General features: G+C 41.1%; 1 protein-coding gene across 2 annotated transcripts in view; it reads left to right on the top strand.

Moving 5' to 3' along the window:
• The first annotated feature begins 445 nt into the window (after positions 1 to 445).
• Positions 446 to 24249, top strand: part of pamr1b (peptidase domain containing associated with muscle regeneration 1b) — a 37353-nt gene continuing 13549 nt past the window's right edge. The window contains exons 1-3 of one of the 2 annotated variants that reach the window (XM_051952321.1): positions 446 to 2508; positions 22443 to 22619; positions 23653 to 23778. In XM_051952321.1, coding sequence (XP_051808281.1) covers positions 22490 to 22619; positions 23653 to 23778 — 256 coding nt within the window. In that variant the 5' untranslated portion in view covers positions 446 to 2508; positions 22443 to 22489. Of the gene's footprint in view, positions 2509 to 14702; positions 15145 to 22442; positions 22620 to 23652; positions 23779 to 24249 lie in introns of those variants that run through there. The other variant, XM_022189966.2, reaches the window with a different exon arrangement.

The following is a 24249-nucleotide window of genomic DNA, read 5'->3' as shown; positions in this document are numbered from 1 at the left end:
TGTGGTATTAGACAAGGCAGCCATTATGGTAATTGTTACACAGAGCAGCAATACTTTGGAAAATAATGTCACCATTTTTAATCAAATTATATTCTGGGCTTTGTGCATAAAGCTGAATATCTGTGTTAATGAGGCAGAGACACAGAGGAAGTGCAGTGGTTGAACTCAATTTGTCTAAATTTGTGCTCATCATGCACTCTGTTTCTATTTTCTACACACTCTGAGGTCATTTTATGATCCACAAAGCACTAAGTAGTGTCACCACACTTTCTTTTGTTGTTCTGTCTTTACAAAACAACACATTGTATTTGGAATTAGACTTTAATCAATGTTGATTTTCAGCTTTAAGACTGTTCTTGAGCATCTACATCTAAACTGATCCAGAGCGTACAGACAAGGCAACCATAACTGAGCTACATCTGACTGGATCTGTCTAAATGATCATGTGTTTAATACCAAGAACCAGAACAAAGCTAAAAAAAAATGTTATAAAAGTTCTGGCAACAGCAGTTGCAGACCTCAGCAATTCATTGAATGTAAATGATCAGAACAAAATACCTCCCCATCCATGAGCGCATTGATAATTAATTATTTAAGCTTCTTTTGACACAAATTGTCTTCATTTTAATTATTTTTGTCATCTAAACTAGATACATGGACAAAGACATTTCTGTATTATGTGTTTTATTCTAATGCAGCCTATGATGGCTTTTTACTGAGCTTTCAACTGTATTTCACCATCTTCAACAGCAGATAAAGATTGTTCGTTCATGAATACTTGATACAAATGTCCTATTTCAGTATTTCTAATAGTTCAAACTCCTAATTTATATTCACAAAGGCCACTGGTATTTCAATTTGTGCTTCTAAGCATTTGATCATTTTTTTCCTGTGGACGCCCAGGGCACAATATAGTCACCTCCTGCTTGTTTCATCCTTGTCCAAGGCTTTTGTTAAACAGAATACAACATGCATACACACAAACTCCTTTATACACATCCTCCCCGTTAGGTTATTTCTCATTAGCGTCCCCCCCTCCACAGTCTTTACCATTCAACTCAGGTTTTTACACTCTGTATCTTGAACCTTGGTTTCCAAATCAAATTAATTGGGTCACTTTTATAGCAACATACTGGCATGCTAAATTGCCTGAGTCAAAAAGACAGCTGCAGACAAGAATACTCAATTACACCCAGTAAACTAGAGGTCTGCTAATGTATGCTCTGAACAATTATCTCCATGCGGATATTTGTGTTATTTCATTACTTGAAAAAAGACATATAACTACATAAAAGCCAGTCACAGCGCTGTAAAAAGCCATTAATATGTAAGAGCAGACAGGAGACGGCTTCTCATAGAAAGGCAGGGGAAATTATTCTGATGTGGTCTTATTGCTCGTGGAGCCTTCATCTCTGCTTTGTCAAGATGGATGTTTTGAGTTTTTTTTGCCATCAGCAGTATAATTTGTTTTATTCCTGGCCCGTGTTTGATTCCGTATTGCAGATTGACAGCAGTGGCAGTGCAGAAGGAAGGAAAAATCCCTGGGTTGTGCGTGAGCAGAGAGGCATGTACAAGTGCTAGAATCTCAGAGAAATGGTTTGTGTAGTGGTGCATAGCCGAGCGTGTTTTTCTAACATGCAGGCAAAAGAGTTAGTCCTTGTGGAGGTGGGCTTTTTTCCATCTGGTGTTTAAAACAAATTAGCCTTTGCTAATTGCACACTGCACCTATTTCCCACAAGTGCAGATAGTTAGGGTGCTAGACTGCCTTGCTAAATACATAAAAGTATAAGAAAAGGATACTTTCAAATACGCTTGAATTAGTTCTCTGCTTGATCTCAGGTTTTGACGTAAAAATCCTTTATCACCTTGATCCCGCTACTTCTCTTCACTTTCACTTGAAATCTGAGCAAGAGATTTAAGACTTCCAAAGTCTAGACATGAAAATGAAGACGGCTTAAGTGCATTGCTGGAATTCTGTCTGATGTATGTTGCTTTTTCGGAGTAACTGTACTGAGTGGCTCAGTCTGCGGCTGTACGGCCCTGGGTGTCCCTTTCCCCGAGCACAAGTGTGGGCATGTTCACATATCAAACCTATCTGTTTCTTGCCATGTGTTATCTGCAGGTCAGCCAACCTCTGTACCTCCCCCCTCTCCTCACCGCTGCTGCTGCGTCCCCCCTTCTGCCGCATTCCTCCCACAGCAGTCCCAGGAGGGCCATAACATGGGGGGAGGTGGGTTGGGGGCTTTCCTCCACTGCTCATGGCTTTCCGTGGTCAAGCGCCGCAGTGACACAGGAGAGGCCAGGCCGTCTGTCATTCTGTCTGCAGCGACACAGTACACCCATCACTAGCCGTCTGACAACGCCACAGCTGTGATACAATCTCGTGTGCCCTGTGTGGTGTCTGTCTGCCGGCACAGATGGACGCAGGGAGAGAAAAGAGACGCTAAGGGTTGGAGACAGTGGAGGAGAAAGTGCAGTGGGCTTCTGTCACTTCCCTCGTAGTCTAAGGTTGGTCCATGCTGAGTAATAACTCATAGGTCCCTTGACACTTTGCAGCACTCTGTTTCCTGGACTGAATAATGAATGTGCAGGGCTTCCATTAGCGTTGAAAGCTCCGATTATTTCACAGGGCCTGACAATTACTCATGCTCTGGGATTCGGGGAAGGGGTGGGAGAGATCCACTGGGATGAATTGGTGTCTTCGGGTTTATATATGATGAAGATATCTGTATGTGAGTTCTTGTATGCGTTTCTTTTTTTTTTCCAAGTGAGTGGAGTAGATACTAAGAAGAAGATATGGAAGTTTGATTTCGTATTCTTTAGTGGGTTTGTATATGTACATTATATATTTCTATTCTCCATCAACTGTCAATACCTGCCTTGAGTCCAGGAACTGGGATATTGCCATCTGTTCAAGAAACCGCAGCATTTGCTTCTCTCTCCTCACAGCGATATAATTTGGCTTCAGTAAGCTTTGAGTTGAGAATGTACCGTTACAATAAACACTCCAGCGACAGATAAGACATTTCTTTTAACTACTAGTGACAGAGACACAATCTTGTCAGCACTTATCTCAGCACTTATATAAAGTAATGCTTTGGAATAATGCATTAACTGCACAAAATGGACCTTATAGTCAGCACACTACTTTCTTGGCTTCAATTAGCAGGCAGATTTTGTGGCGTTATATGTGAGCGGTGACGCAGTTTAGTTCTCAATCATAGTGTTACCAGGGTGACGCAGCTTTTTAAAAGCAGTTGCACTTGTGGCATTATCTGGGCAGAAATGTAGGCAGTGAGCAGAAACACACAGCCTGCGCAGAATCAAACTGAAGCTGTTGCTACAACAAGAGATCCACTGCACTGCTGGGACCTCGGCATGGCACACAGCCACCCAACTGCTGCCTTCTTTTTTTTCCACCATTCACTACGGTTGCACTACTCTGCCTCTGCCAGTTTCCTGATACGCAGGCTGACGGTGTGTAGAAGACTGGCTGTTTGCTAATGAATGGGTTATTGTTAATAAATGCTGAATTTCCCTCGTAGCCATGGAGGAAGAGGCATAAGGGTTGGCTTATTGATGCACTGTACTCCTCATCTCCATCTGCTTTCCATGCAACAGAAGTTTGAGTGTGAGGTCTGAACCAGCACAAGAGTGGGCCATTGAAATTCAGTGCTACACAAGGGAGACCCTCTTACAAGAGTGAAATCGGGAGGGGGGGAAGGAGATATACTGTGGAGCCACTTGATTAAGGAATCAGTGTCCAATCTCCTGTATTATACCCCCTGACCTGCCACGCCAAATCCCCTGTTAAATAAGTCAAGAATTGAATTCTTTTTCTTTCCTTTCTGCTAACTGGCTTATTGACTCAAGTGTTCTGAGTGCTTTGTGGTGAAGTTTGCCTTTAAATTGATTAAAGGGAAAGCTTAAGAACATCTGATCATTTGGAACGCCATGACTTTCAAGCCTTCCTTGTGATTTTTTTTCTCACATTAAATACACCATGCAATATGGTTTTGCCCCAGCGCTTGTAGGAGGGTCATATGATCAGTGAAGATTAGAGATGGAGGCTGAATGCCCTCCTAGCATTTCAGCGAAACATTTAACGGCTTCAGGTTTAATGGGCGAGCAGCATGAAGTGCTTTCTCTGATGTCACATTGGAATGAATCTTATGTACGTGTGAGGGATGAGTGCTGCGGTTTGCATTGCATCTTCTTTCTCAACTTCTCCCCGCCCTCTCCAGATTTAAAACGGGATTTAAGCAACCGCTAATGAGAAACATGCAGCCTTTTCAGCATATGGCCTGAGCTTACATAGAGAAAAGAAGGATTAGAGTCACATTTTGAACAGATGTGCATATCAGCATTACTTATTTCATGATTTATTTTTAAAGCATCGCCAGATAAGCCAGACTTTTTTCTCTTTGCACATGCTCAACAGTGCTGCTAACTGCTAAGATAAATTACTCTGTGGACTTAATAGGAAGAATAAAGACTGTATGTAAAAACACAGTCCATATTTCAAACGGCTAAATATACGGTCTAAAGTTGGATAATGTGGCCAGTGCAGTGCCGTATTAAACTTTAAGTGCCATATGGGCTGTAATGTAAACATATGCTAGTTGACAAGAAACTGTAGTACCCATGGGCTTTCTGCGCATTCATTTGATCTTCAAAATACTGCTTAGATGGACTCTGGATGAAGAGAAAATGCAATATGCTGACAGCATCTTAGACTTGGAGAACTCTGTCAGTAGCGTTTGTCACAGATCTTTTGATAGTAAAATACTTGTTAATATTAAAACAGATGTATGTATTGGTTAAATCTATATCCTGTGCTCACTCACAGCCAAAAAGGTTTCAGCCCTAGGATTTATGTTTCCCTCCCAGCAGCACCTCCCTTTTTATGGCTCCTCAGCAGTAGTAATAGTGGTGTAGAGACGTTAAGAGAGGGGAAAGGCCAAAATCCCGGACATAAGAGCGACCCTTTGGCATCTTGACCTTTTTCCACCCATGAGGCTGGTAGTGTTGACAGGCCTCTGGAGGGGGAAGGGTAAGCAAACAAGGCACATGGAAAAGACTTCAGGGCAAACGCCACAAGACCAGTAAAACAAATATGCAAAAGTTTACCCAAAGCCGCCTCAGTCGTTTGCTCCAAATTAGCATACGATATAGACTGTTTACAACTTGTCTCAAAGAATTGCCTGGTTTTGTAGAACTTTTCGTATTCTTGGCACAGCGCTTCTAAATCAGGAATAATCCCTTTACTCCTATCTTCTAATCTTTGTTCTTTTCTCTGAACTCTGCTGCATAAATAACAACATTCAGCTTGTATTTCTGTGCCTGGAATCAGTACAACTGTGGGTAACGTGTAAAAAGGGCTTCTCCATCAGTTTTAAAACTGCACAGAGGAGGCTGAACATTGTAGCCATTTCACATCAGCTTTATTTCCCTGAAAGATGGCTATAAAGTGAAAGCCTGATCATTTATGGATGTGGCCTTGTGGAGCGAGCCTTTTCCGTAGGCCTTGATGTTGAGTGTATTTTACTTGCCTATGCTTCACTGGTGCCTGGAATCTCAAATGTAGCAGATAGGCGCTCACCACTGATAGATTTGCGTCCCTCGGGACAGGTTTGTATCACTGCTGGCTGTCAGTGCGTACATTATGCCATTTAAGCAAGAATGATCACCACCATTAACAACAAAGAAGGCCCAATTGAATAATTTAGCACAGTGGGTAGTGGCAGTGGCTTGTTGCTGATAAAAGAAGTGAAGAATTGATCAAACAGCCAGACCTCACCCGGCTGTGGGAATATAAATAATAAAATGAGACTGGAGCGATTAGTTACGACCCTGTTCCAGTCCGGTGCCTATTACTTACATTCCTCTCCCACTGAGATTCCAGCCGTGGACATCTTGATTCCACTTTGTTGTGTGCAGTGGCAAATCAATATGTTCTTTACAGATAGAAGCAGGAATGATGGGATGCGGCTCATGTGTAATCCAAAAGGTGCAGTGTTGCAGTACAGGATTTTATTTCCCCCCCTACTTTTCACCTTGATCTGTACAGTTTTTTGTAACTTGGCTGCAGAAGTTCCAAGAAAAAAATGAGCGTATCATCTCTCCCACATCAGACCCGCTTATCGGTCTTCAGGGGCTACTTTAGATTCAGCTCATGTCTCATGGATTTGTAGGCTCTGACTCCCTCTAGAGGGAGAGAAGATTAACGCCAGAGGATAAACAGCAGGATGCTTCTTCCCATAAATACACACACTCATTTAGAAACTATATTTTTGAATTCCTGGCTCGCACCGAATTTTGATAATGAAACGAAAGGACGGAAATTGTTTGTGTCGCCACTTAAATCAACATACTACCACTTCATAGTGCTGTGGATTCAGAAGTGCTGCTTAATTAATTGTGGTTGGCAGCTTGACTTGATGTCCAGAATTGGCTTCCTGTTCCAAATTAGGTTTTTGGCTTACTTTAGAGTTATGGAGTTGCTTCTGTGTGAATATCCTTTTTAAAAAAAAAAAATCAATTGCTCATTTAAATTCTGTACATATTCCACTAATTAGCTACTTTTTTTGGTCATGCTTAAAGAGCCTTTATGGAAAATTTGCCTATCTCCTCTCACAACCACAGCTCACAGAAGAACAAAACATTTACCCCTAAAGACACATTCACACCATATCCAGTGTTCTGGGCTATGCTATGCTCTGTCCTTGAGCTGCCTACATTCTACAAACTTAGACATCAGTATGAGCAATGCATGATGTAACCATTCTGTAAGGGTAACTTTGTCAGAGACAGAAACACATCCTCAGCTATCAGGAGGATTTATCAGCTGCTCCAGATCATCCCGCCATTTTTGGCAAATGTCTTAAATGTCTTGAAAGAACATGTTTTTATCCAAGATCAATGACAGATAAGTGATCCTCTCTTTGACATTTTACTAATTTAGCCCAGGCATTTCAACATTATGGTTTCTCTCTGAAAAGTTTGGAGTGAAAGTCATAAATCTGTAAGGATCAAAGGCTTTTTGAAATTAACTTTATCTTTGATCAAGTAGTGAAATCGCTTCAGAAAATAAAACACAAGTGCAGAGCGAAGGATGTCTGTAGTAGAAGGGTGCTTTCATTTTTCAGGTATTGTTAACAATTTATATAAGTTGCCATACTTTCCTTTCATCTTTAGTTTAGTTATGACATGTTTTAATAATGCCTATGTCAGTGCTGTTACAAATACAACACAAGCACTTAATATATGGCCATTTCTGTGAACATTAATGGCAAGGGCTGCGCTGCGTTTTATCTAAATATAGCGGTAGTGAATCTACTTCAATAAATCATCAACTGGCAAGTGGTTTATTTGCCCTTATTTCAACAGAAGTGAAATTTACACATACTATTAAATCTCTAAATTAATATCTAAAGAGTTCGATTGTAGGGATACAAAGCGAAAAGAGCAAAAATGTTTCTTATATTATGTAGAATGTGCACAGACTTTCTTTCTTAACCACAAGAAAACCATCACAATAAAACCAAGACTCGGCAGACATATTATAAATTGTACATTGCTGTGCGGTTTGATGTGTCTTCAGGACATTTCCCAGATATTTTCCAAATATTTATGCATTTCCATGTTTGACCACAAGAGGCTGCTGCCCTCATGTCATCCTCACTGCAGAGCTTTGGCTTGAAGAACACTATTGAACTCTGTTATGTAGTTTGTTGTTCATTGTATGCTGCTCTTTTTGAAAAATAAGCAAAGACAAAGCTAAAACAATGGTGAAGAGAAGGGGGGGGGGGGATTATACCAAATACTGAAAGAAAGTGTGTATATTGATCCACAGTCTACCTTATATCATATTATACTACATTGTTTTAATATGATGGCCAATTTATCAGCCTCAACACATACAGTGTTTTTATTTGTATTGCACACTTGATCTCCTGGAGACCTGATCCTGTTTCATTTGTGCTCGGTCATGGCAAGGTTAACATTTGACACAACCGAAAAGGATACCACCCTGCTCTAATGGTGGTATGATGGCTGCCGGGCAACAAACCCTCCCATAAAACTAATTCCAAAACTATTATGACTATAAATATACAAGACAGATCGAGTGTTGAAGAGAGTGGAGCCCCACGTCCACACCCTGCCTCCTGACAGCCAACACAATGGCCACGATCTCCCTCTTTGCTTGTTTTCCATGTTCAGCCTCATTAGAAGGCTCCCATCTATAAAACCGTGAATTCCTCCTGTCAAGTGTTCCATTCCTCACACAAAATCCCACTTATGTCACCGAGAAGATGCTGAGATCACCGACTCCTGTCTGGAGAGTCATAACCAATAGAAACGGACAAAACACAGAGAGATCAGAGAGGAGAAACTGCTCTCCAAGCAGCAAAGTTTGGAGAGAAGCAGAAGAGTTTGAGCAATGTGCTGTAAAATACTGGTTTCTGTTAATGGGCTTTGGGTGGCTGTGCTCCACTTTAAAGTAGCTTAGCGGTTCCAATTGTGGTCCCTCAAACTGACCTCACTCAGCCCAACTTTTTCTCTACTTTTTTTCTCACTTCCCCAATATCTCTGACCAAATAATTTCCACCAGAGCAGTGCATGATCGGTGCTCTGCAGAGTACAGTGACAGGAAGAGGACAGACGAAAAAGGATGTCCAAAACAGAGACTTTGTTACCATGGTGCACCAAAACAAACTCTACCCGTGAGACATTTGTCTGGTTCATTGCCCGTGTGGCCATTCTTCAGTGGCAATGACACGACAAAAGTCACTGTATGAAAACACATGAAGGGAGGGATATGTAGTTGTCTGTTTAAAAAAAGCAGAGGTGGGTCTCTAGTATGCTGTGTTTCATGTCAGGGATTTCATGACTCCCTCTTGGAAACCAGAACTCCTCCTGCATACCATACTTTCTTTGTGTGTCTCCTTCCATGTCCTTCTGAGGTTTCCATTATAAGAGCGACATATTTTTTTTTTGTCCCAGTGTTCCAAGCAGCAAGCTCGCTCAGCAATTACTCAAGGAGCTTCCAGTGCTACCGCTACCGGCTGCACTTTTCCTTCCTCATCCAACAATTTAATTGTCAGAGTTTGTAGCTGATCGTGTCTTAGACCTCACAGCTGGAGGTCTACACTCTACCCATAAACTTGTACAGACTGGACAAGAGATTTATGATCTGGAGAGCCATTTCGATGACTATTTTGAGAGAAATTCCACTCTCAGTATTGAAAGGGAAGGTGACTTTGTGGAAACATGGTCGGCCTCTGATTTATTTTCCAAAGGGAGATCTATGTTTTATTGGATAGTATATAAAATAGAGGACCGGTTTTTCCATATTGTGGTCTAGCAGAAGATTTATGACAGAAAAATACATAATACCAAAGACGCAGTAAATAGACACATATATACTGAGCCTATATTGATATACACAGACTACAAACGTATATACCGATGCCCAAAGTAACACTGTAGATCAAAGTCAAAGCTTTTGATACCCACCCTTATAATATATGGCATCTTCCCTTATTTGATAATATACAACATCTGGATTCAAGCTTTTGATTAAACAGATCTAAAGAAAATGTGTAATCGTGTTTTCTGAGGTTTGTAATTAGTTGCTGATTTTACATTTGGCTGTACATGAGTTACCAAAGAAGGCTGAAGTTTGCAGATATTTTACATATGCTGTAATTTGGATGAAGCTCTTTCCTATTAGAAGAAGTTGTTTCTTATTAAAGCTTTACCAGTGTGGATCAGCTGTGTTCTGATTCATAGGAAAAACCCACATCTCACTTCAAAGTTCCTGCGTTCAGAAGGTTTACATTATACTCAAACTGTGGCTAAACGCAGCAGGATCTAACTGGACTCTATCACATATTCCTGGAAGGGTTCCAGCTGCATGCTGGGTATTATAAGGGTGTGGAACTCCCCAAGTCATACATGCATGTGCATACGCTCAGATATGCGCACCATAACTCCAGCATCCTATCTATAGATGCCCTTGAGCGTTCTATAATAATCTCAACTTTAATATGGTTTCCTGCTGTTGCAATCTCCTGCAGGTGGACCTTTTGCTGTGGGATTAACAGGATGTAATGGCATGAAATCCAAATCTTTGTCATTTCCAGCCAGAGCAAGCCGTAGCTGCATAGCTTCACTGGGTGGAGGCTCAAGAGCACAGCTTTAGAGCTTTATACAAAGTAACATGTAACTGTATTTGATCTGACTTATGGATGGAGGTAAATCAAAGACAGGCAGAGACAACTTAGCGTATGACTTAAAAGCAAAACAGCGAGGACATGTGAGCCAAACCTAGGTTAGATTAGATTATCTAAATATAATGTGCATTTCAATCACTGAGAATGCTTTAAAGTATCTGGAAGTGGATGGGCAGCGGAAATAACTGGAAATGTAATTCTTGAGGCACTGTATCTCATTTAATCGAGCACGACACACCTTTAGGCATGTATGTAATATCAAAAATGAGGATAATCAGCATGTGGGGCTAGGGGTTTCATGTAAACAGGGCTGGTGAGTTCATACAAGTGTGTTTTGCACTCTTCTTTCAGATCATTAACTAATTTGGTCTCATTTTCTTTTTCATGTTGTGTCATTTAATATAAGGTAATTATCATTAGGTGTAGCTTACCTCATTTTGCCCCCACCCCCTCTTTAACGGCATGTGTATGATAGAAGAAATAACTAGCGAGGTGAAAGGACAGACTGTGCTCGTCTTCAGGGATAGATAATTGTGCATAAACACATTGGCTGTGCGGAGGAGAGTTAATCTCAAAAGAGTTCATAAAAACAAGCCTTCTTCATAAGTGGAATGTTCTCTTCAGAGTATAGCACATTAATGAGAGCATATTTGGCGTCCCGTTTGAAGCTGTCCTGCCCTATTAAGCTACTAAACTGCCCCTTGTCATGGCTCTCTGCTCCTGGCAACAGTTGTCGCTGGCTTTGCTATATGGCTGCTGCAGGCATCTGGCTTACCTGCGAAACAGACAGCCTAGTTTCCATCCGCCACATCTGTCAGAGACGGCAATTTTTGCCATGATAGAGTGAGATAGTTGACTGTTGGAAAAAACTGGCTATGATGTTTACTCCGTGTCCACTGTGTAACCATGGAAACAGAATGCGATGCCACAATTAGATTGCTTCATATTAAAACCACATGACTCCACAGTCAGACACCTTCATTTTGTGTGATCCCGTGAGAACCCCGGGACTTCAAACACAACACAAACAGGTCAAGGCTGTGGTTAATGAACTGATCAGACACCACTTTGAGACTGTGCTCACTTTTACAAATAACCTCCGAAAAGCCTTCTGTGTAACAAATGTGTAGTCAACAGTGCTTTTCTCGCTGCCTGTCATTAAATGTAATGGCCCTAGGTAATGTGTTGTGCCCCCACTGCACCACTTTCTTCATGAAGTTGGTAATGAGCTTTTACTATGCGCAGTGGGCAGGGGGCCCATTCACTTTGACCAACCACAGTCACTGTGGTGCCAACCGAGAAGCCTTTATATTGCAGCTCAGAATCAGCATGATCTGTGGGTCATGAGAAAATGCTTCCCTTTGTGAAAATGTCTCCACTACAGTAACATGATTGATGTAGGTATCAGCAGGTTTCTCCTTGTTTGGCAAGCTGACTAAAATGATTGTCTTCTACAGTCTAGTGGGCAAAACAGAAAATAAAGACAGCAACAGAATTATACATTGGCTTATTGTGTTTTACTATGAACTTAACGTGCAGCAACTGTTGTCAGACATTGTTTTGATATTGTCGAGCGAGAACCAATTATCCCCAAAAATCTCTTTATTTTCTCTTTAAGAATAAACAAAGTTGTAACAGTGGTTTCAGATCAACCCCACTAGAACCAGTAGTTTGTGCAAGGTTTGACAAAGAAGGAAAAGCTGCAGATAATCCTACAAAGCAGCTTTGCAATGCTTGAGTTATGTTTACTCAAGTCACAGTAGAGTGGGAGAACAGAATTACATGTGGGACTGCGGAGATGCACAAAATTAGCTTCTCTGCTATCTTCTCCACTGGAAAAATGAATATTGTCGTCACCTCTGGCTCCCATCACTGAATGAACTGCCCTGGACTTGTTGTAGAGGTCATACTGTTTGATCCTGTATGTTTGGACTGTATTTATTTTCTGGAAATATTATCCTACTTCTTTGTTCAACAAAGCCATTCATAAACCCATTGGATTGTTGGAAAAAATACTGTCAAAACAGAAAATGAAATGTACTTTTAGCCTGTGGGAAGTATTGGACAGGACAATAACGTTCCTACCTGGAAGTTGTCGAAGAAAATTCTGCAAATCACCCAAAAAAAGTGTTGTGTATCAAAGAATGCTGATCAACATTTCATATTTAAATAGAATATAGAAACCGTGTAGGAGTGTACAATTCAAAGACACATCAAAGGTTGTATATTTTTCTTTGGTAAAAATACAAAAATGGGCACCACAATCTACTTTGTGTTCTTTGTAGCCAGACTAGGCTGCAGCTGTAGTCAGTATTCACGTTAACTTAAAAGCCTTGGGTTTCACATAAACTATTAGGCATCTGGACAAACAGTGGAGGGGTGGTGAAAGGTGGATAGAAAGCGCAGTGAGGCAGACAATATTTCCTGTTCCCTCTCTCCTCCCTTGATTTTCCCTTTTCCCCTCTGCGTCCTGCTGTCTTCTTTCTTTTTTTCCACCTATTATCATAAACTCTCGTGATTTCGGTCTGTTTTCTAGTTTCCTAACCAAACACATAGCCTACACAGACTGCACAGCACCGCTCATGTTCTCTTTCTGTGGTCTAAATCCTGCTGTTTTCGGAAACTGCCCGAGATATTTGACTATCCGGCACTAAGTCGTTTGATCTGTATTCCCTGTTAGCTCTTGCATGCAGTGTTGCGTCCCAGTGGGCAAGGAACAACAAATGAATTAATTCCAGTACTGCATCCAGCTGAAATAAAACACACCCAGGAGATCATACGGAATAACAACCATTGTAAACAAAGACATTACGCAACTGCGTTTTCACTGGGTACCTTTCTGTTGTTGTCCTAAAGCTTGAGAGCAGGTTTGCGGCCCAGGGTTAAACTGTATAAATTAATTTTCACCACCTTGTGATGTGGAAAAAGAAATTAACTAAATTTTCAGGGTCATATGATACTTAATTATGTAATTTCATGCTATTTTCGTGTGTCAGTTATGTGTAGTCTGTGCTTATGTGATAGTGTATGGTATCAAATTGAGGAAAGTTATTAGAAAAGGCTCAACTATAGTCTTTTAATGCAACCCTATCTGTGTAGACTGTTGGAGAATTGTAATAGTAATATTATATCATGTTGGAAAATAGTTGCTTTCTTGGCCAGACTCAGAAAAGAAAATCTGTGACTCTTTTACTGTATCAGCAGTAAAAACAAAGCAAAGGTCAGTAACAAGTAGCATAATACAAAAAATGGAAACAACTGATTTGCCTCTTTTTATTCATAACAAATGGTTTTGCACTTAAATAAAAGACATTAAATGTGTCTATTAGTGAGCTTTAGAAGTTCTGGTAGGAGGATTTTGGTACAATCAAACAGAGCCAGGATAGTGGCTTCCCTCCGTTTCTGATTTGTAAAGTAAGCTAAGCTATGCTAAGCTAAGGTATGCTAAGCTAAGCTAGCAGTTTCATATTCATTTTTTACTTTACAGACAGGGATCATAGTGGTTGCAAGAATTGGCTTTCTTGCAAGAATTGCAAGAAAGCCAATAGGTGTACTGTATTTTGCAAATTCAAAGTGTTACTATAGTCCAGTAATTACTGGCTGAAATTTAAACATGCACTTCTCTGTGAGACTAAACACAGCTATTTTCACACTTTGTTAGGTCAGTTACTGACCTCAGTATTTTTTAGGAATATGATAAAATGCTGGGAAAAATTTGCTTAGTTGAAGAGAGTCAGATGAAGGAGATCAATGTCACTCTTATATTGTGTAATGCGAAGCTGAAATGACCAGCAAGTTAGCTTCATACAAAAAGGTGAAATCGCTTATTTCCCTGTTTTTTGTACAACAAAAGGTTTTCCCATTAATAAAATGTGTTAATTAGTGAGCTTTGGAGGTGCTGGTTGGAGGATTTTGATACCTTCTGACAGAGCCAGGCTAGCTGTTTTCCTTAGTTTCCGATTTGTAAAATAAAGCTATGCTATGCTAAGCTAAGTTATGCTAAGCTAAGTCAACAGTGTTCTGTTCTTAATTACTTTACAGATAGAGATTATAGTCATATGTAGCTCATTGCAAGAAAGCCACTAAGTGTACTGTATTTTTGCAGAGAACTTATGGTCTTACTTTAATCTGACATTAATTGTGGCCTGAACACTATCATTAAACATGCACTACTCTGTGAGACTACACACAGCTGCTGTTTTCACACTTTGTTAGGTCACAACACTGACCTCAGGATTTTTTAGTGATGAACACACAAGTAGTGGAGCAGACATAAATTCTATCACCACATCATTGATCATGACTGCGGCAGGCACAGATCGTAGAACATAAACTGGCTGTTATGTGTTTCTTTTCATTGTGTGTGTGTGTGTGTGTGTGTGTGTGTGTGTGTGTGTGTGTGTGTGTGTGTGTGTGTGTGTGTGTGTGTGTGACCATAATGAGTTAAGCATAAAACACTGGAGCTCGCTTTTCATTCACAAGCAGTGACGTCGTCCTTTTGAGTGGAGAGAGGGGAGTTTTTGGGAGACCACTGCAAGTGGAACTCCTTGCGAGGCTGGGCTGTAACCTGAAGCCACGGAGAAGAAAGAGAGAGCGAGAAGCTGAGGGAGAAGGAAAAATGAGAGAGGGAGGGAGAGGGAGAGAGAGAGGGAGAGAAATGGAGGGAGGGGGAGGGAAGAAATTGAAGGGCTGAGAGAAGGTGATGTCAGCTGAGTTCAGAAAGTAAACAGAGTTCCAGACTGCAGCATGCTGTCTGCGGGACGGGGACTGCAGCTGGGGCAAACCCATGGGGGAACCCGCACACTCCTCTGGACCAGCACCTTTATCTCTGGGAAGGAGGGCTGGCTCCTCTTCATCTCCCTCTTTATTGTCATCTCCTTACCCCAAGGGACAGCATGGCCCTACGGTAAGACAACAGCACTGACTTTACCTTCACTGCTCTTCTGTTTCTCCCTCTTCACAATCTCTGTGTTTGGCACAACGTCTTTTTGGCTCTTTGTTCTCAAAATGCCGGCATCAGCACTCTCCCCATCCCTTCTTCCCTTATGTCCTTTAAGAGCGCAAAAGCACTCAGCAACACTTGTGAAAAGAATTCTCACAGAGAGACACACAGTGATGTAAAATCCTTTTTTTTTTTTACAGACGCAACAAAAGAAAAACACCACTGACAAGTTTGTGCAATCATCGTCTTTCCATCTCTTGTTATGAGAAACAGAGTGAGGGATTGTCCTGTGTAAATTTGTTTATGGTCCCATTAAAAAGGGTCTCTATGCTCTTCATATATTTTCTGACTCTCTACGATTGTTTTTTGGGTAAAATAAAAGTGAGATAGCAGGATGTTGCCACACATTCCTTGAGGTGAATTGAGGCAGTTGCAGTCCTAATAGGGCTGTTGAATCTTGGCACGCATCCCCTTTTGTGCAAGAGGCTCTCTATAAATGCTAAAGTGTGTTGTGAGTGAATTCTTCCTCAGATAAAGTTTGACTCTGCGTGTTTACACTCGATGACCACTTGAACTGCTGCAGGAAGACATGAGTCATGTTTGAGTCAATCACGCTGGCTGCGGTAATGTGTATACCATACACCGTCTCCAAGACTCCTAACCAAACCTCTGCCCTCTCTCTGATTCTGCTTTGCACGCTTCCCGTGCATTTTAATAATACCTTCAATTTGTAACATCGGTCAATGTGGCAGACGACTGGGCAGAGCACAGCTGTGTTCAGCTGCAGTGATTAAGAGAGTTTCCTCTGACAGATTTGCCTACGTGTGTTGTTGTCAGCTGAGTCACTCTCAGCACGGCTTGTTTCATAATCGTGTATAATCAGCTGGTGATAGATGTTTTGTATTGAGCAACCTAAAATAGTTTCTTTTTCTAAAGAGATGTTTACATGCAAATCCCTGCTTGATGGATTCTTTACGCATCCACGAGTGCGTGTGCCTGTGTTTGTTTCCACTTGTGCATGTTTTGGTGACCCCACAGAGGGTTTTTTGAACTGTGCAAGGCTCCTTGTTTAGGATCTTCCACCCACCTGACTCCAGCTCTTTTGACACACTCGATTCATGGTGTGTTTAGCTAAAGCCCACTGGGAGGTTTTTAGTGCTTCTGGTTAGTGGGCAGCAGGAGACGGGCTGAGGCTGGCAGATGTAAAAGTGATATTAGCAAGGAGAGTGGAAAATCTTGGCACAGGTTTAGCTACATGAAGAAAAACATGACTTCTGGTTTTGGAAAAATAGTGTACAATGTCTGATCCAAGTTTAGGAGCTAAATGGTGAAAACAAATGTCCTCATCACAGATCCTGTTTGACCTACACCCTGGCATGTATACATACCATTGCACTGCTGTGGATAATAGAGTGATAGGGTATTTCACTGAGTTTGTAGTTTCCAATCTGTGGGAAGCTTATTTAAAGCAGTCTACAGGATGACCACTGGGATCACTGGATTGGGATCTGAATGTGTTCGGATACTACAATGACCACAGAGCTCCTGTGGGAGTTTCCCAGTTCCGTGATAGCTAAATCACCCCAACCTCAAAATACCAGACAGCTGTTGTGGGCAGCGGGCGAAAGGAGTTATACACTCACACATACAATACATACACAGCACATGCACTCACAGTTGCTGTAAAAACAATTTTTCCATGATACATCAGCATGAAATAAGCTCCATTTCGTCATAAGGAAACTATTTATTTAGCACATAAATTCTGTGTACTCGACATTTGCTTCAGAGACGTTTGTCTGACACAAATTCTCACTTAATCGTGGCAGGGAAGAACTTCTGAAGTTGTGGCGAAGATTGCGAAAAGTTGCATGTTCAAATAAACACAATTGGCTTTGCTCAATTTCACAATGAACAAGTGAGAAAAAAGTCATTTGTCATGTGGATGAATTGAATGTTAGAAAAGTTGTTTGACATTTAGGAAAACTTTGTTTTCTTGCAGAGGTTTAGATGATTTTTTAATGTGAAATTACAGACAGTAGCTGACTAGCTTAGCATAGCACAAATGCTGCTTGCTCTCTGCAAGGGAAACCAAATCCACCTACCTGCACCTCGAAAACTAATCAGCATGTTGTATTTATTTGTGCATTAAATGCTGGGGTTCAGACTGTGTCTTGGCTGCTGATGGTGGCTGGCAGTACATTTATGTAAACTGTACAAATCATAAGAGTCATATCATTTTACTCAGATAACCCCTGCCAAGTTCAAAATACTGAGCAGGTTCTTGCCAAAATCATAAACTATTCTTTTAGGCAATACCTCAGTCAAACCTGTAATAAATACACCATTTATTACAGAATGACAGAGACACAACATCATGTAATGGTTTGGCTCAGCATGTGTAACTCATCCTGAAGTTCTCACTGGGCTCCGCTCTGCACTGTCTGCGGCTGTTCAGCTTTGTTTAGTGTTGAAAATAGCCATTATAATAGCAGAGTGGAGCAAGTCAAGACTCAAGCTGATAAGATCGGGTTTCTGAGCAGTAAGCAAGAAAAAGACAAACGAGACAATAAGTGGCTTAAATGTTGCAAATCGCATTGTGCCCAGCTGCATTTCTGATAACACTTTGGATATCAAATCAGCGCTTCATGCGCATGTTATCTGGGATTCTGACGGCAGCACTTGCTTGTTGATGTGGACTGGGGCAGAAGTCCATGCTTGTGAAATCACAACAAATAAAAAAGGCATTTGCTGACCTTGGGGTTTTATTCTCGGTTCAGAGGAGGAGGTTGCTTCCAGAAAATAACGGCCCAGTTTTGGAGCAGATGTGGCCTCTTGAGCCACTTAAAAGGTCAAATTCAGCAGATGCAGCACATTCTAAACACGGTTTATCTATCAGCAGTGCTTGTTTTTCATGACTTTATACTTGTATGAATCGATTTTTTTTAACATAAAAATTGAAACAGAACAATACCATCAAAGCTTTATATTTGTTCTTGGCAGAAGTTTGATTCAGCTGTCCTGCAGGTTAGTGGGCTAGCAGCACAATAATGTCAAATACCATGTCACAGGACTGAGGTGGCTTTTTGGCCCTGGTAACAATGATGTCAATCTCTGAAGCCACATCAAAGGAAACGGGCTACTTCAAAACGTGGGCCTATAAAGCTTCCAGTAGCGTGGCAGTGCAAAGAGTTCCACCAAGCGACAGGGTGTCTGTTGCGATGATTTCCAGGCTTTATGACATACATGTTGCAGGGTGCTTTTAGGAAGGGAACATCTGGAATGGAAAAAGCAGATATTACTTACCTAACTTGAGAAGAGCCAAACAACCTACACAAAAATCTACACTCTTAGCTACAATGCTGAGAAGTAAGGTGGTAAAAAAAACAAAACAAAAAAAACCACATTTGTGATCTGCTGTTAAATTGTGTTTCTTTGGCTTGGTGCCAGCTTTTTTTTTTTCCTTCACACACACTATTAGGTATGTTTGCACAGAGGAAAGATGTATACATCATCAGACATACCAAAACACATAAATATCACATGAAAATGGTGCTAGACAGCCATGAGACACATGAGAGAAGCAAACTTTGTTATCAGATGAATTTCTTTCCACTTACAGTGCCTCTCTGACAACTGTCAACACTTCCACTTTGTGATTACATACATGTTTGCCAGAGGCACGTTACTCAACCACAGTCTTGGGTTAAATTATAGGGGTCTTTGCATGTTATTGCATTTTTTCATGCTTTTGTTTTGTCAGCCTGAATATTTGCATAATACACTTAAACAGGGCATTGTGTTGAAAAGAAGAAATTATTTCAAGTTCAAAGACTCAGTGAAGCACGTAGACCTTTGTACATGTACGCTTCCACACCTGCTTAGGCCTTTTTAAATTGCTGTAAAAAATCCACATGACATTGTTACTGTTGAGTCTGCATTACCTGCAGGTGTTCACTTGGATGCCTCGCAGATAGATTTTTACTAGACAGTAAGCTCATTGGTGAAATGAGTGAATTCAAAATCGCCAGAGTGCAATCCAAAGCACAGCTATGTCAAAATGATCTTCAGTAAACACTTATTAAGAAAAGTAAGGAGGGAGGATAGCTATGCAGAAATATACAGATGCATTCCAGCATGTGTCCAGCTCCGGGGGAGAAAGCTTGGAGTCATGCTGCAGAGAAAATCAGAGCCGCCTTATCGACAGAGCTGGAGGTCAGCAAACTGAATCCGTTCACAGTGCATAAACACAGAAAACGCTGCTGCCTGGGTTTATTTACCTCCAGAAGGGGCATTTAGAAAACAGCTTATGGAAATCTGGAAACTAATCCTATCATAAAGGCATGTACTTTGATGTCATTGGACAGTTGGAGGAGAGGCAGAGGAGGAATTTACAGCCTTGCTTAAACAAATAAAAAAATCTGTACTGTACTCTTTAATTTCAGTATAAATTAAGGTTTTCCAGCATATGCGTACTAAGGGTAGATATAACCAGGAGTGCATTTTTATATCGATGGATAAGACGCACCGCAGTGATCCGTGTAATGACATTGCCAGTCCAACTCGTAGAGTCTTTTGACCCCTTTTGTGTTTCACCCTCATAAATCAGGTTTCACAGACTCTGTGGCCAGCATCTTTAGTGAGGAAGTAGAAAAACTTTCCCTTAAGAGGCGCTGCTGGTGTCAGGACCTCTTAATCCCTGTGTGGCAGCCATCACACCTTTTAAACAGTTTTCATCTTGGAGTGTGAGTCATTGCGGGGCACCTAATGGCAGTGGTTAAAAGACTGAATTGTTCTGGCGAGTAAAACACACATGCTTTAGTGCATGTGCGTGTATGTGGGTGAAAGCAGACCAGACTACTTTAAGCAAACAATTAGCAGCCTTGCTGCATAACTTCTTCCCATGCATGCAATTTTGCTGTTTTGTTGTTGTTATTATTATTATTATTATTAGCTATATCTGCTATTACTTAAGAGGACAGAACTAGTGTGGTGGGGAACATCCAAAGGAGGTCAACAGTTTACCACAAGGCTAAAATGAAGACACAGACAACCATGGTTTTACATTTATAGCCAACTTGGTTCACCACATTATGGACTGGTAAATTAGAAGCTGCATCTATCTATCTATCTATTTATCCATCCATCCATCCATCCATCCATCCATCCATCCATCCATCCATCCATCCATCCATCCATCCATCCATCCATCCATTCATTTAATCTGAAGCTGGAGCATGTCATTATTATTGAAAATGAAAGAAGAAAAGTATCTGGGGCTGAAGTCCATTCCTCATCTCTGCTTGAGGCTAACAGCACCAGGCTATGTTAGCTTCTCCAGCATCACATGCCCCAATCTTTAACCAAACTCTCAGCAATCAAGAGTGATGCTGCTGGCAATTTTGCAAAAAAAAAAAAAAAAAAAACACTGCTTGGAATTAAAAAGATGTCACCTCTACTTCTGTTGTATCTGTTTTGATGCTTTTCAGATTATCTGAGTCTGAGCTAAATTGTTTTTGTGCTCGTAAAAACATTGGCATGACTTTGCGTCTTTGGAATTGGTTGTATATTGAAGAGAATAACAATTTTGTGTAAGATTCAAATAAAACATGTTCTTACTTGCTGTGCCACTGCCATAATGTGTATTTAATAATGTGCATAATCCCACTCTTTACAACAAATCTATTTTTCTCCACACAGACGTCTCTGAATACACAGGCCATTGTCATGCCATGGATGTTTGTGGTTCTTACACTTGGTCTAACAAAAATCCACAAAAATGACAATATGAACATTAAGTATGAGCTTCTCTCTCTTTTTTTGTCTCGGGCCGATGGGCCGAGTTAAAAAAAAACAAAAAACAAAGCAATCCATGACCGCCAGCTTTGATTCAAAAACAAAGTTGAAGGGCTGTAAGTTTACTCTCATTTCTACCACAGGCAGCTTTGACTGGCGGTTAGTGTGACAGCATGAGCATTGTGTGAGGAGCTGGTGTAGCTTTACGAGCCCAGTAGTCCAACAAATTTTGACTGACGCTATCTCGGTCCTGAGATCTAGCACAGTCGTGCCTCCAGGTTTGCTGTACATGCTTTCACAGTTGCTTCACAAATCCAGCTGAGCCCATGACCCCAGAGACAAACAGGAGTCATAAAACAGCGAAAATACGGCAAAAGCAGAGCCAAACACAAACTCTGTCCTTAAAAAACCTCCATTAAGACTGACCTAGTGGCACTGCACAAATTTGTGTTTGATTAATGTCAGCATGCATGCCATAGCTCTTCTAGAAGAAACAGCTGAACAGAAGGCCGGACTGTAGCTGGACGTAGACACAATTTATGATATCATTAATGCAGAAGGGCAGCAGGGACGGCTCATAGCATTCCAAGACATCTGTGCTTCTCCTCTCTGTTTGACCGTCAACCACTAACAGATTAATCACTTGTAGTTGTTGCTCTTGTATCAGTGCATTTGTCTGTGTCTGTGCACTAAAGGCTCACTTTTACAAAACTCATATCAACCACAAATAGACTTATTGTGCAAACTACAGCTTCACGAATGAAGACATCTATCACAGAGACACTAAATAATTGTGATTACACAGCTAAGAGGAGGTACAGAACATTGCAGGGACGTTGTGCCAATTCTAAAGTGCAGCTTCTGTTAGTTCTCTGTCCACATCTGCAACAAGAGAATTTCCACTTGTCTGTTTTAGCTTTAAAATCCACTGTTATGTAATCGCAGCCACTGAGGCTCAAAGGTCTTTGAATCACTGGTTTCCAGTCCAATTAAACATCATATTTGTCGGGTAAAAACAAAGAAGAAGACCACTGTTTACATTTGGTTCATAAAGCACTTTCTGATTAAGGATGTGATTCAGTTTTCTGTGACAGTGACTTTACCATTGTGGCATGTTGAGTGACGTAACAACACACACAGAGGAGGTAAACTACTGGGAGTTTTTGTGGTTTCCTTAAAAGGAGCTTGCAACGATATGGCAGTGGAAATAACCAAAGAAGCTGTACAGAGCAGCAGATAAACATTGAACTCTCCAGAAATCTTCCACTGTGCTCTTTTCACCGCTGACCATAACCCACGTTTGCTCACATTTTCCCTGAAGGCCAACTTTTACATTACACATACTTTGACTCATCTTCATGTCTGTTTTGTTCATGAAATGATGCTTACATAAAGAATTTTGTTTCGTGCTTTCTTGTTTGAAGGATATTGCTGAGTTGCTGACCCTGACATGTCATCTTGTTCAGATTACAGGTACTTGTACAATCACTGTCCAGGTCCAGAGTGGAATGTGATGTGCAGAGGCTGCTGCGAGTATGACGTGATTCACTGTAAGTGCCCCATCCAGGGGACTCAGGTGGGCTACGCTGTGCCCTGCTGCCGCAATGCCATCAATGAGTGCGACCCCTGCATTATACATCCAGGTACAACATCCATTTAAATGCATTTCATGAGATCTTACAGCGTTCTCTTGCTACAACATTGAGAATGGTCTTCATAAAGTGTGTTGAATCATCCTACAAGCACTGGGTTCATCTTGAATATCTGCCATGATGTTTGTCTATCAACTGCACAGCTGCTTGGGTTGCAGCATGGCAAACAGTGTGACAGACAGACCGAAAATAACTTTCTGTATTTGTGTCTATTTAATTTGCTTCACATTGGCTCCCTCTCTTGACTTGCTGGCAGAATCCTCTTGAATTGGCAGGGTGCAGGAGTGAATGATCACACTTGGAACCTTAATTTGTGAATGAAATGGGAGTAAATCTGAGCATATTGACACTCAGAAATGAGCACGTTAATTTCTGTATCAGACGCCTTGTGTGTCTCTAAGCACACATGGCTTCCAAACTTCCAAACTCTTTTTCCTACATGCCATTCACCTATAGAAGAATGTTGTGTTTTCCACACAGCTTGAATATGTTCATGTTTTCCTTTATGGGGGGAGAAAACAGCTGTTTGGAATTAAATGGATACCTTTGCATCACGTTTTACTGTTAAACAGTTAAAAAAAAAAAAACGTAGTCCAACCTCTGTGTACAATCGTAAATCTCCATGTCTACATGCCAAGCCAGTTTGTTGTTAAAATCCATACCTTTCCTCAATTCACGATGGTGCATTTCACTTCCCTGCAGACGTTGCAGCCTCTTAAGTGAAAATCCACCCTCCCAGCGTATCATTTCAGCGGGTTTTCTCCACATTTCTATTTCAAGAAGCAGCAATATGTTTTCCTGCTTTATTGTAGTGAAACATGATCTTAATTAGTTTTGCAGAGTTGATGCAAAGGAAGCATTTCAACATTGGTCTCATAGCTCCAACTTTTCAGATAACATGTTCCCTTTTCTTATAAACAATGACAACTCCTTAGAGAGATGTAATGTAAACTCTTTGAAGCCTTTATATTCTGGCCTGTCTGTGGGACTCCTGCTTTACTTTGTTTCTGACTGTTTCTTTCAGGTTGCAGTATTTTCGAGAACTGTAAGCGCTGTAACAATGGCACATGGGGCCCCAGGGATGACTTCTTCATTAGTGGCCAATACTGCGCCGAGTGTCGGCCTGGCTGGTCTGGCGGAGACTGCATGAGTAAGTGTTTTCATTCTGCCAATTAGCAGATCCTACATGGATTTACTCTAAATGTTTTTTTTCTGTGAGGGAAATGCATACCATGTGCCATATGTTCTTTCCTCTCCCTCTAATTTATCTTCATGTGGGACCACTGTGCCAACTTGGAAGGCTGCCATGTGCCCAGGAGGTTTTCCATGAGGAGCCGAATGACAAGTCAAAGTCAACAATTAAGAATCCCATAAAACAATTTATTACGTAACATTTGGACACTGACACTGGCTTTTAAATGCAAATATTCCACCAAGGGGCATAACAGGCATACGTTTAATTAAAAGCAGAAACCTGGAAGGGCTGCCTGTTTTTGCCCCTGTGTGTTTTGTGTTTGTGCTTCTTTATGTTGCTGCGCAAAGCGGGGGCTTCTACAGATGCTTTGAAAACCGGAATGCAATTACTGCCGGTTTGAATGGTAACCAAAACAGCTCTATGTGA

The sequence above is a fragment of the Acanthochromis polyacanthus genome, chromosome 8 (assembly GCF_021347895.1).
Source record: "Acanthochromis polyacanthus isolate Apoly-LR-REF ecotype Palm Island chromosome 8, KAUST_Apoly_ChrSc, whole genome shotgun sequence".
Classification (NCBI taxonomy): Eukaryota; Metazoa; Chordata; class Actinopteri; family Pomacentridae; genus Acanthochromis; species Acanthochromis polyacanthus.
This window is presented reverse-complemented; position numbering and strand designations above follow the sequence as displayed.